General features: G+C 42.5%; 1 protein-coding gene across 1 annotated transcript; it reads right to left on the bottom strand.

Moving 5' to 3' along the window:
* Nucleotides 1–81: 81 nt before the first annotated feature.
* LOC114550116 (zinc finger protein 11) lies at nt 82–11,914 on the bottom strand. The gene is made up of 9 exons (XM_028570664.1): nt 11,577–11,914; nt 10,093–10,295; nt 9,459–9,557; nt 9,191–9,286; nt 7,979–8,089; nt 5,527–5,650; nt 4,302–5,418; nt 4,082–4,134; nt 82–2,344 (listed from the first exon to the last, which is right to left on the bottom strand). The coding sequence occupies exons 1-9, from the start codon at nt 11,608–11,610 to the stop codon at nt 1,113–1,115; spliced, it is 3,069 nt and encodes a 1,022-aa protein (XP_028426465.1). The 5' UTR covers nt 11,611–11,914; the 3' UTR covers nt 82–1,112.
* Between the last annotated feature and the right edge of the window lie 1,177 nt (nt 11,915–13,091).

Genomic DNA, 13,091 nt, shown 5'->3' with positions numbered 1-13,091 from the left:
TTCTTCTGTTCATTATTTGAAGACTTGAGTCCAGATGATTAGACAGAAACATGTCCCATCAGAATGCATCCAAAAACATTCCTCTGCTCTTGTGTGCTTTAATCACAACACAGAAATCAAATACATTCAGTATAATGGAGAACATTCAACATGAACAAATCCCCAGACTGGTGCAGTTCACTGCAATTGCATAGGAGATAAAGTCACAATAATACATCTGTGGCTTTTGTCCTCCCATTCTAAATTTAACTACAATACCATTTAAAGGGTAATTTGGGTATTTTTCAATCTGGGCCCTAATTTTCCCATGCATTGGTGTCTAAGCGACTAATGGGAACAAATCAAGATCGCTGTAACCGGGAGCAATGTAACTCTTTGGGGCAAATGTGTCTATGTACATCTACTAAAAAACTGTTTTTGCCACTGACCGGCCCATACTGTTATTCCAAGTGTCTGACAACATTACGTAAAAAAAAAATTAGAGAAGTTGCTGTTAACCTGCCATGCTTTCCTGTGTAACTTACTGATACCAGATCAACACAGTAACTTTAGCTAACAGCATTAGCTTACCTCCGCTCTGTCTGCAGCTCGCCACTCTTGGAACAGAACTTTTTCTTTAAAAATGTGCTTTGGTATAGGACTTTCTTTCTTCTCTTTGGTTGGCGGTAGACATCCATCACTTAAGACCTTACTGGTCGCTGAGACAAGATGGTCTACAACGTATGGAGTGTTAAGATCTATTTGTAGCTGTAGCACAACTAGTCACAACTTCAGCCTGTCCGTATCCAAAAGCTAACGTTTACGATGGTGTAGCTCTACATTTTGTTGGCCCAATTTAGAAATGCACAATTGAAAATCTTTTAGATAACAAGACACCTCGCAAGATTTCAGAATGAGTCTTCACCCATTTTCCCACAATGTAGTCAGATACTTGTAATGAAAAAACTGTACATTGACGGTGCACATTTGCCTTATAGGATTACATTGCAGCATTCATGGTCAATACTGGACCAATTTCAAAGACTTTTGTTCACATTAGTCACTTAAGACAGAAATGCTTGGGAAAATAGGATCCAGGTTGAAATACTGAAATTACCCTTTACATTTCTTGACTATTTTAGCTTCATGATATGTGTCCGTTGATGCATTTTGAGATTATAGGACTGCCTGAATCCCTTCCCACATTCTACACAAAGGTGTGGTTTTTCCCCTGAATGCGTTTGCTGGTGTCTCTTCAGGCGGTTGGCACTGAGGAAGCTCTTGTCGCACTCCGTGCACGAGTATGGCCGGACTCCGGTGTGGTAGCGCAGGTGGATGGTCAGGTAGCAAGACTGGGTGAATTGCTTGCCGCAGTGGGGGCACTGGAAGGGCTTGTGGCCCGTGTGGAAACGCTCGTGCTTCAGAAGCTCGGCGTGGGAAAAAAAGCCCTTCCCGCAGTCGGAGCAGAGGTACGGCCTCTCGCCGGAATGAGTCAGCTCGTGTCGGATCAGAGTCGCCTTGTAGACAAAACTCTTGTCGCACTGCGAGCAGCTGAAAACGTTCTCCCTGGTGTGGCAGCGCTCGTGCTTCTTCATGTTGCGTTCCCTCTTGAAGCTCTTGCCGCAGAAGGAACACATGAAGGGCTTTTCCTCCGAGTGGATCTTCATGTGGCTCAGCAGGCCCCCCTTGTAGAGGAACCCCTTGCCGCACTGTGTGCATGTGTGCGGCCGCTCCTTTTGATGGATGCGCTTGTGCGCGCTGAGGGCTGCCCGGTAGGCGAAGCTCTTTCCGCAATTGCACGAGTACACTCTTTCCTCCTGGTGGGTCTGCAGGTGCTTGTTGAGGTAGCTGGCACAGCTGAAGCCCAGGTCGCAGCGAGGGCATGTGTAAGAGCGCTCCACCTCGTCGTGGGTCTTCAGGTGCCTCACCAGCGCAGACTTCCAGGCAAACGCCCGGCCGCACTCTGAACACACATATTCGCCGTTCTTCATGTGGGTGCTCTTGTGCTCCCTCTGAGCCACCAGGGACTTGAAGAACTCGCCGCAGATCAGGCACTCGTACCTGCGGCCGGACTTGTGCGTCTGCTTGTGCCTCTCCAGAGACTGTTTGAAGGAGAACCGGCGTCCGCACTGAGAGCACAGGAAGGGCTGCTCGCCCGTGTGGATGCGCTGGTGGGCTTTTAGGAGGGATTGGAACTTGAAGCTCTTCTCGCAGTCTGGACAACTGAAACGTCCCTCCTTTTCACCTGCCAGGGGCTGCTCGTCGTCCTCAATCTTAACAGAGTGGACCCTGTCAATGTGCTGCTGCACCTGGGCTTCTTCGGAGTGCTGGAAGGAGCACTTGGGACAGGAGAAAGCTACAGAACCTGAGGGAAAAACATTATTAGAGCAACTAATTAACATTCTGCTAAGACATGGAAAAATGATGTGCATTTTTTACCCCATCCTTTGTCCATAACTCAAATAACATTGCAAACAAATCAGTTAAAAAGAAGTTGGAAATGTTCCTTGAATTTTCCTAAAAGCTACCTTGTGTAAGAATTTCTCCCATCTAGCGGTGAAATTGTATATGACAACCAAGTGAATATTACTTTCTAGCCCTTCCTCCTACGGTGGCCGAACCCAAAATGATCTCTCTCCATCGTCTACACACAGCTGTTCTAGCCACTCCAATGTTAACTTTGGTCTTGTTGCTTTGCCTGTCGCGTTGTCGTTTTAATTCTCTTTTTCGCTTCCCTGGTGAGTAATCTCCCCCTTGCATTCATCATAGTGCCAATACGTCCCTCTTTGGCTAACGTATTTTAAAGATGGAAGCGCTACATGGCTGCCGTCATTCGAGCAAGTCACTCGTATGTATTCTGAATGATTCTGAATGGCAGATTCTACGCTTATGAGAATACTTTGATTAGCTGGTGGAAGTAATTACACAAGAATGAGCACATATTTGTGAAAGAACAAAGGCGGTTTTGCTAAGAATCAACTCAAAAAAATTACACAGTGTAGGTCTAAATAACTGCATATGCTGACCTGTAATGGATCCAACATAAAACAATAAAGCTGCCTTTCAATTCTTGTGATTACAGGTTATTTCAGCAAACATGACTGATAGCAGTTACTTGTTTTACTCTCTGGAATCTTTTGTTTCATTTGTTTACATTTGGGCTGGGCGATATGACGTTAAATTTTGTCAAAACGATATAAAAAGGTCTATTGTGTAAATATTTCTATATCATTCCAAATTAAGATGAGGCTTGACATTCTGATCCTAACACATTTTGATCATTTTCCGCTAAAGTTCTTAATTAAATCAGAAAGCACTCTACTTTTCTTTCATGCAGTATTTAATTCAAACAGGAGTATACAAAAATAGGTTTTACCATGTGGTTATTACATATAGACTATTGATTTACCAGAAAACATGCTATATTGTGATTTATTACAAAACCTTTGTTGAATACTTGATTCTGATTGGTCAATCACGGCATTCTAAGATCTGTTATTTCTTTATAACAGAGCGGTGGCGTGGATGGAGTTCTGATCATAGACTCTAAAAAGGACCATTTTTAAATAAATAAAATCGCTTTTAAATCACTATATGTGCTCATACGGAGCTCCTACCACTGATCAGCAGATCACAAAGGGAGAGAGAGGGTGGAGGAAACGGGGATCGCTCGTAATAAGCGGGTTAATGTAGAGCGAGACGGTCATTATTACGAATTGAAGCCCTTTGGGCTGATTCAAGAGCCATCCGAGTTCACATTGGGGCCCTGCATCACCCTGTTAGGGTTGTAATTCGTTACATATATCCTTATTGAGAGATGAAATGACCTGTATCAGGATAGAAGATTTTGGCCATATTGCCCAGCCCTAGTTTACATTAGTTCACATATATTTCTAAGAAAATTTCCATCTTTCTTCAAGCAAATGTTTTGCAATTTCATTTTAGCTATGGACAAATTACTGGGAGATCAGTTACTTTCTGGCCTGCCATTTTCAGCTGCTTTAATTTTTAATGCAATGTATTGTCCAAGTTCTGTTATCTCTCTGATTATGCAATTGTAGTGAAAAAGACCACAAAATTGTATTTCTAAAAGTGAACTCACTCTCAGCGCCGTCCTTTGATGGGACCATGGGCGACCCGTACGAGTGCTCTGCACTGTTAAAGAGAAAGGAGAAATAAACGTGAGGGGATTTATCTGCCTGATGTCCCTCCACAGTCGCCATATATAACTGAACATGGTATATCACATTCTATGTTTCTATGTACTCAACTATGTTATAATACCAGGATGACCAAAGCAAATGAAGGAAAACCATGTTTACCAATTGAAAGACACAGGGTTGAGCTCTGGAGGGTTGGCCTTGGTGATCACCTTCCTTCTTTTGGTGCCAATGTGCTTCTGTAAATTGATCACCTGGATCTTCATGGTCGGTTTGCGTTTACGCCCACTTGTTCGGACCTTCGCCAGGGTAATGACTTCGGGGAACGTGCTTTCAGCCTCAGGGGTGGGACGCTCACTGCTCTGAACCTCTGCATTCTCCGGATCACAACCCCCATTATCGCCCGCCTGCGGCTGGCTGTCGGGGTCGGCGAGTACGACCACCGCCTCGCTGACGTTTCCATCACCTATAACCACCTCTTGCTCATCCTTCTGGCTCTCTGTGGACCGGTTCGCATTGTGATCAGCAGTGTGAGTTTTTAGGTGTCGCGCAAGTGCCAGCTCCCAGTTGAACTGCCTGCTGCACTGATGACACGTGTATACGCCATCTTCCATGTGGGTTTGCTTGTGCTCCGTGCGGGCTGACAGGGAGTGGAAGGTCTCCCGGCAGATCACGCAGTTGTACTTGCGTCCGGTTTTGTGCGTGCGTCTGTGCCTGTCGAGGGACTGCCTGAAAGAGAAGCAGCGGCCGCAGTCGTTGCACCGGTGGGGGCGCTCGCCGGTGTGGATGACCCTGTGGGCGATTAGCGCAGAGGCAAACTTGAATTTCTTCTCGCAGTCTGGGCAGTCATGCGGTCCCACAGAGATCCTTTGCTGGGAGGACGCCGAGTCATCTTTATTGACCACTGGATGGATGACGTCTGCCAAACCGCTTACGGCGTTTTCTTGCGTTGCTTCACCCACTTCTTCCTCCATGGTTGTCTCATCAGGAAGCTCTACAGGCAGCTCTTCAGCCACCGTGCCAGTGTCTGTTCCTTCGGAGCAGTTTTCTCCCATCGCCACCTCAATGTCGGTGCTTGCGTCTAATTCAACCTCTGCGTAATCGGTCACTGCGATTATTTCAAGCGCTACGTCGTCCACTATTGATACAGTGTGCGTGTCATCACGGAGGCCTTGCAGGGGATCGGATTGGTTGGGTTGTTCCGTAGGTTTTGCCACTTTGCTAGGGGGAGCTGCAGAGAGGGAGGACAGGATGCTTTCGCCCATGCTAGAAGGTGGAACTGCACAGAGAAGAGGCCAAGAATCACACTTAACGGTTATTGTCATAGAGTTCTGTCTTTAACAATAAAAGTGATATACAGTAGAAGTGGTTATGGGAAGCGACTTGCCATGTTGCTCTAAATGCCCAAGGTGTCTGTGGTGCTGGAGCAGATTCTTCAGGTCTGTAGGCTCGGAGACTGAATGCACACAATCCTCCAATACAGAGCATTCAGCTCCAAGCCAGGAAACCGTCTGTGAAATGCATGAAAACATCACACCGAATCCAATATAATAGAACAATTTCAACTTCATGAACAGGATACTAACATTAAACACCAGTAAAGCCTCTTTCACACATAGTGCCCAGTGAATTACTGGGATAACCTTTCAGGCACCACTAGGGATTTTTACTATTTCACACATGCAGCCGCATTTAGGCTACATCTGCACTACTACGATTTGGTTTCTAAGCGGTTATTTTGAGACAAAAACAATCTCCGTCCACACAAGAGTTTTAGCTCCAGTAGCAGAACTAATCTCTGTTCATATCAACACATCTGACAACGCATATCACATGACCATTTGCATACACTGGGCATGCGCGTGGCAGTGTAAACAGGAAGCAGATTGTCTGATGTTACTCTGTGGTTGAAAATCATGGATGTATAAGTTGAAAGTACAGAACAACCATGGCAAAAAGTAAGACTTACTAGGGATTTATTTGCTTGGACCGACGACGAGGTGGAGAACTGTTACTAAAAAAGGTGTGTAAGCCTACCTAACGGATAAGACTGACTGACGTGTGTGGCCTTTTCCAAAGATCTCTGTTCGTGCCCGTCCAGACTACCGAAACGGGGACAGCAGTGTTTCCAACGTTTCAGTTTTAGGGGCTCGGACATGCCAGAGTAGTGTGGACGCGAGGCGTAACTCGGCAAAAGATATTCGTTTTTTTTAACCTCAAACGTGGTAGTGTAGATGTAGCCTCTGGAACATTTCCGCCATGCGCCTTTTCACACACACCATAACAATGCCAGAATAGATGGGGGAAGCGACAGCCCAATAGTGCTTAACCCTGCAATGTTCCTGCTTGCATTCACAACACAGCCATACCAGCATTTTCTCTGGAATGTTCCTAAATCCTGAGGTGGGAAATTGGCGGGACAGATTTCCCAGCGTATCGGTCCCTGTTCCCATTTACACATGACCCCCCCCCCCCAAATGTCCCTGCACATTTCAGGGAAAGACTGCACGTGTGAAAGGGGACACATTACTAGCCAATAATGTTCAATGACATTATGTCAGTTTCATTTTGGCGTAGATTAGAGATTAGTGTAGCACTGCACCTCATTTAGATGGAACTCTATCCTAAGCAATCTGAGCCTAATGGTTAAACGGTGTTTACTATGTAGCATATAGCATTTATCATGTAGCCATTATGACGCACACACACACTCACACATCATCTTATCTAAACCTCATTAACTGTTACACTAAGCACAGCTGGAGACTTATATTTTATTTACTTGAAGATAAGATCATTATCATTCAAGAACCCGCAAACTGAAATATATTTGTCACATCTTGTCTTGGCCTGTGCACATTTAGTCCCTCCCTGTCTGAGCCAAAAAAGGCCTTTATTTATTTCTAGGATGGTTCTTACAGTTCTGCTGCGCCTGGTCCCTTCTGACCTTTACTGACTGACAATCGATTTCTTTCGACATATGCGATAGATAAATATGGAGAGAGAAAATTCTAACTGGAGAATTACTGTGTTACAGCAGCAGGTATAAGACACACAATGTGTTCACCATTTGCCTGAAGAAAACCCAGTTGGGTCGAAACGTTGCATTTTATATTAAATATGGGAGTTTAACGCAGTGTTGCGGACATTACATTCTTTTCGTTATAAGACACACAACATCCACACAGGATAACAGGAAATAATAATAAAGTAAAAACACCTACAACTTGAAAAAAAAAAAATGTAAAAATAATGTACAATATACAACCAGCATACATACATAGTATATATGAAAAATATAGAATATATATAAAAATATGTAGGTTAAGTAAACATGAGTGAACAATTTGAAGTCAGTGCAATAGTGTAATAATGACAGTAGTAATGACAGTGTTATCTCACACTCAGTGGTGAAATGTTGAAGAGTTTTTTGGATTTTTCTGTAGCGGTCCGTGCGACACAGAAGCTGTTATGATATGCCGATGCTGTGTGCAACTCAAATATGGCTTAGGCAAATACCAACATCCACCGGCATACAAATGGGTGTGCTAGACTTGTTTTAGTGTCATGCCACTTGTTCATGGCATGACACATTGAATAGTGCTATGTTGCTGCTGCTCAACCAGCATATGGCACATGAAAACGGTAACCACGAGAACAAGAGTGGCAGACCGTCAGCCAATATTCAAAGTAGCGCTCTTGTCTACCTTAAATGCGTAGATTTGTTATTCAAATTTCGCACTATTAGTATAGAAGCATTATGGTAGTTTTAAGGTTATTTTTGGATGGTGAGATACTTTTATTTTTATCAAAAGTGATAACAAACTGACACCTCTCACCTGCTCGAGGTCAGGAACTGGCAACAGCTGAGCCAGCCGACAGAGGAACTCTGAAAACAGCATCTGCAAATCACTGTCATACTGAGGGCCATACTCAGCAGGGAAGACCTCCTTTTTAAAAATACAAAGGGACTAGTTTAATGCATGGCAAATACAAAACTAAAGTCAGGTATTGAGACAATTAAGTGTACAGCAAACTTTGGAATTGTTACAGCTCTAAGCAGCACACAACAATTGATTAAGAGCAATTTCTTAAAAGTGAACAGTATTAAATTAAAATCCTTGAGGGTCTGAAAAACAAGGAGTGATTTCTAAGTCATTAGGAAGGGCCTAAGTGACACAAATAAAAACTCTCCGCCCAGAGGGAAGAGGAATGAAATCAACAAGATTGGCTGTGCCTTCTGCAAAGGTCGACTGTCAAAGATCTTTGCGAGAGAGAGCTCCTGTATGCCAATTATTTTACTGGCCTCTGTGAACATTTTGGACAGACCACTTTGTTTTGCATTTAAGGTTCCCATAAAATGAAATCAAAAAAAAAGTTCAAATGGACTAAATATAAGATCTGTAGAATAAAACCATCAAAGTCTTATCCACATTAAAAGAGTTTTAGTCTGCGCAGGAAATACAATCTCAGCAGGCCCTTTTTGCAGATTTTGGATACATTTAGGTCACTCTCTCTTTGCCAGACCTTCCTCCACAGCGCTGTAAAGGAGGGTCTGGCTAGTCCACACAGCATTCTGGGATGGGAGAAAAACTTGCTCTGGTTTATTGACATTTCTTTAAACCAATCACAATCGTCTTGGGCAGCGCTAAGCTCCGAACGGAGCCACGTTGCCTCTGCAAAATTGCCTCGGGACGGAACTTGTTTTGGTGAAACGTGTGTACGTTCAAAAGTTGTTTTAGTCGTGCAAGAGAAAACTCAGATTGGACAGATAGTCTAGCTAGCTGTCTGGATTTACCCTGCAGAGATCTGAGGAGCAGTTAACCATAGTCCTCACAAATCCACCGGAGTTTAGAACGCCAACACAAAGAAAGAGGAAGGTGACGGGCACCCGGCAAAAAGAGTGACATCCGGCGAAATTTCCGGCGGCACTGGAGCAATCGAGGAAGAGGAACGTCATGGATATAGACTATCCAAATTATAACTTATAACAGCAAGTAACATTTACAGTTGGATATGGCTCAAAAGAAGTGAAAGTGATACCGCCTCACCAAGAAATAGTCTCGCCTCTCTTCGGGATCTTTGAGCAGAGTCTGGACCAACTCAAGAAAGTTAACCACTAGTTCCTCCTGTTCGGACTCCTTCATCTGCAACATGGCCATAACAATTACACATATTACAAGTGTTGATAAGTGTGTGGCCAAGCCTATAACATGTTTACAAAAAAACATATTTTGATCCAAGAGGCAGAAATGTTACAAAAATGGTTGGAATTTTAAAAGAAAATCCACCAATCTAGACTGTACTGTAGACACTTACATCTAGCAGGGTGGGGTGTTGCGGTCTGATGTGGTCTAGATGAGACAAGATGAAGTCCGGTTCCACAAGCTGTTTACCTCGGCACAGCTCAAGAATATACTGATGAGCAGAAAAAAAGAAAAACACATTGCACCAAAATGTTTGTGTTCACAATACAGTTCACACATCATTAGTTGTCTATAACTAACTATAATAGGGCTGCACAATATATTGTTTTTTTTTTTTTATCTTCATCGCGATATCAACTGGTGCAATGAACACATCGCGAAAGGCTGCGATGCGCCAAAAGACACTCAGAGATTTTTTGTGTTGGTTGAAAAGAAAGGTTCAGTAGAAAAATACTTTTAAGTGGGGCCTTTTATGTTCAATTCAATGTTCAATGTTGGAAATGATTTACTTTCATTTCATTTGTTTTAAATTCAACAAGCCGTTTGCTGTATCTAAGCAGAATACTGAAAGCAGCAGAAAGAACTAAGTACACTTTAATATCTGTTTATTTATCGCAAGGAATATCGTTATCGCCATATTCAACAACGTTATCGCATATTTTTCCTCATATAGTGCAGCATTAATCAATAATCTTAAAATATATTACATTGGCAATGAATGCCTTGTGTCCTCCACTCCTACCCACCCTGGCTCTTAATCCCAGGTTAAGTTGCATCCTGTGCTTGAACATTAGCAGCTCTGGGACCATGTCCATCACCAAAGAGACAAACTCTGCCACTTTCCAGTAGTTCAGGACATCTTGTTTCTTCAGAACCTGCCACATGGAGACGGCCATAAGCTGGAAAGGTGGGACCAGGAGGCGCAGCGACGCCAGAGGTAAGGGGTCACCTGAGAAAACAGAAATGGACTCTGAAAGTCTATCACCTTTATTTATTCAGGGGGGGGCCAATTGAAAGCAAGCTCTCATTTCCGATGACGCCCGGATTAGATGCCATATAGTCTCGCATTGCCAGACGTTCCTCCAAAGCTCTGCGGAGGAGGGTCTGGCTAGTCCACACAGCATTCCAGGATGGGAGAGAAACACACTCTGGTTTATTGGCATTTCTTTAAACCCTCACAATCTGCTTGGGCGGCGCTAAGCACCGGACAGAGCAACGGTGCCTCTGCAAAATAGCCTCGGGTAGGAACTTGTTTTGATGGAACATGTGTGTACGTTCAAAGGTTGTTTAAGTCATACAACAGAAAACTCCGATTGCACAGATAGTCTAGCTAGCTGTCTGGATTTACCCTGCAGAGATCTGAAGAGCAGTTAACCATAGTCCTCAGAAATCCACCAGAGTTTAGAACGCCAACACAAAGAAAGAGGAAGGTAATGGACATCCGGCTGAAAGAGTGACATCCGGTGGGATTTCCGGCGGCATCGATCCCGGATTAGTGATATATAGTAATATATAATATACATTTGCAATACACAGTACACACATAAAACAATTACAGAATGTTTAACAACTCAAAGTGTACATGTACATTCAGAATACATGGACTTATAAGGAAGACATTTAAAGTGATTAAATGGAATCAGGCTGTTCAATTTCATTAGAATCTGCAGGTTAAAGTGAATGCAGATGGCCGCCTGATATGTAATCTGTCAATGTGTCATTATGGGAACACATTGGACTGTATGGTTTTAAATGTTATTAAATACACAATAGAGTGATGTGATTCACAAGAGAAATGAGGGCATCAAATGTTAAGATAATAGCTATTTTGCTCGTTCAAGTTGAGAATTGGGCTTTTGTAACGTTATATTAGCTAGCTGTTATGAGAACAGCGATGTGTTTTGAATGCTACCTTGCTAGAAACATTAAGTGCACGTTCAATAACAACAGTGTTGCTCAAACCCGGTTGGCTTTACTTATGCCAAGTTTGTACAAGTCTGTACATACAGTAGCACTCATATCCATAGGACAACAAGCATGCAAAATGATTTACAATGCATAAAATCCACCACGTGAACGTAACGTTATTAGCTGAAGTCAATGTGCTAACCTAGTTTACGAAGTTAGCATGGGTAGAGTAAAAGCACTGATACAAGTCAACGTACGCTGAATTACCACCCCTTTTCCCACTTTTTGCTTTTAATTGCTCTTGGGTTCCCAGCAAACAAACCTTTAGACACGGCCGCGAAGACACTTGAGTCCATCTTCTCACACCGGTGTTGAAAATGTGACTAGGTGTGGCTAGCTGCTGTTTGCCAACAAAGCTAGCTTGGTTGGCTAGCAGCCACCGTTGGCTAGCATTTACGTTAGTGGTAACGTTAACGAGTTAGCTAGCTATCCCAGTGAACCTACAAAAGTTACCCTCTAAATAAAAGAGTGTCACTCCAATTAAACGTATGCATATTCAAAACATGTTGTCATGGATGTTTGTTGTCAGAAGCCTCTTCTTCTCCATTTTTATTTTACGGCAGGTGACATTTCTGTTGTTGTTTTTGTTACCGCCACCTGCTGGAGATATTTGCCCTGTAATCTCATGGATGTAGTAAGAGTGTAATTTTTTGTTTCCTGACTAGACCTCTACCTCTAGTTTAATTTATCGTATTTGTTTTACTTTATGGTGTATAAGGTAGCCTATATAATTTAATTATTTGAAGTTATTTTGTATTTCTTTGTGCTTTCATGTTTGTCAAATGTTCTATTTTTGTATATTCGCTCAGTCTTTTTGTACCACAGATAAGTGAATAGATTGTATAAGCCTGTATTGCTTGGTAGCCTACACAATAAAGTTCTAAAAAAAAAAAAAAAAGTTCTTCTTCTTCTTCTCTTCTTTTCCGGCAGACTAGGCACTGATACTGCCTCCCACTGTTGATAACGTTATAAGGGTAATCTAGCCTATTCAATTAGTGATGGGAAGTATTGCTCTTTAAAGAGAGCCAGATCTTATGTTATTCTCCCAGAGGCTGCGAGAGGCATTGTTGTTTTTTATGTTTAGGGGGCGAGGGTAACTAGGCTTATTTGTGGTATAAGCGTAGGATAGTGATAGGGTGAGGTTTGGATCGGAGGCATCCCACTAATATAATTTCATTTTGCATGTATGGACTTATTGCCAATGATCTGCATTGTAAACATTACACAAGGTGACGCCATATCCATCTGCTTTGTCAGTGAATTTACTGATTTGAATTTACCCTCTGTGTAAAATGTGTACTGTAAATAAATGTGCCTTTACTGCAATTCATGCAACCCTTATTTGAAAACGTATTGATCATTAAAACAAAACAAAGAGCTGTTGAAAAGAATGTAGCAGCACTACAAAATATCAAACATTACCTTTCAACAGATTAGTTTTTATTAGTAATATTCTCCCAAAAGTAAATGGCTAATTAATTCATGTTTATAGTGTGAGTTTCATTTATAATGATGTGGAATTACAGAAGGTGTCCAAGTCAGGCTAGAAGAAGAAGTGACGAGATAAGGTGTCAGATCCAGAATTTATTTAACCAGGAAGGTAAAGTATATTTGTACCCTTACTTGTTTCTTGAAACCACAACACTAATTGCACTTAAAAGAAAACTATGGTGAGCTAAAGTGACCACATCGTACCTCCAAAAATTGCCCATTACATTACATTATGCAAGTTTGCCAGATTGGGTAGTGCGAGGTGTAGTTCCAATGAGACAATCTG

Source organism: Perca flavescens, chromosome 23 (assembly GCF_004354835.1).
Source record: "Perca flavescens isolate YP-PL-M2 chromosome 23, PFLA_1.0, whole genome shotgun sequence".
NCBI classification, from domain to species: domain Eukaryota; kingdom Metazoa; phylum Chordata; class Actinopteri; order Perciformes; family Percidae; genus Perca; species Perca flavescens.
This window is presented reverse-complemented; position numbering and strand designations above follow the sequence as displayed.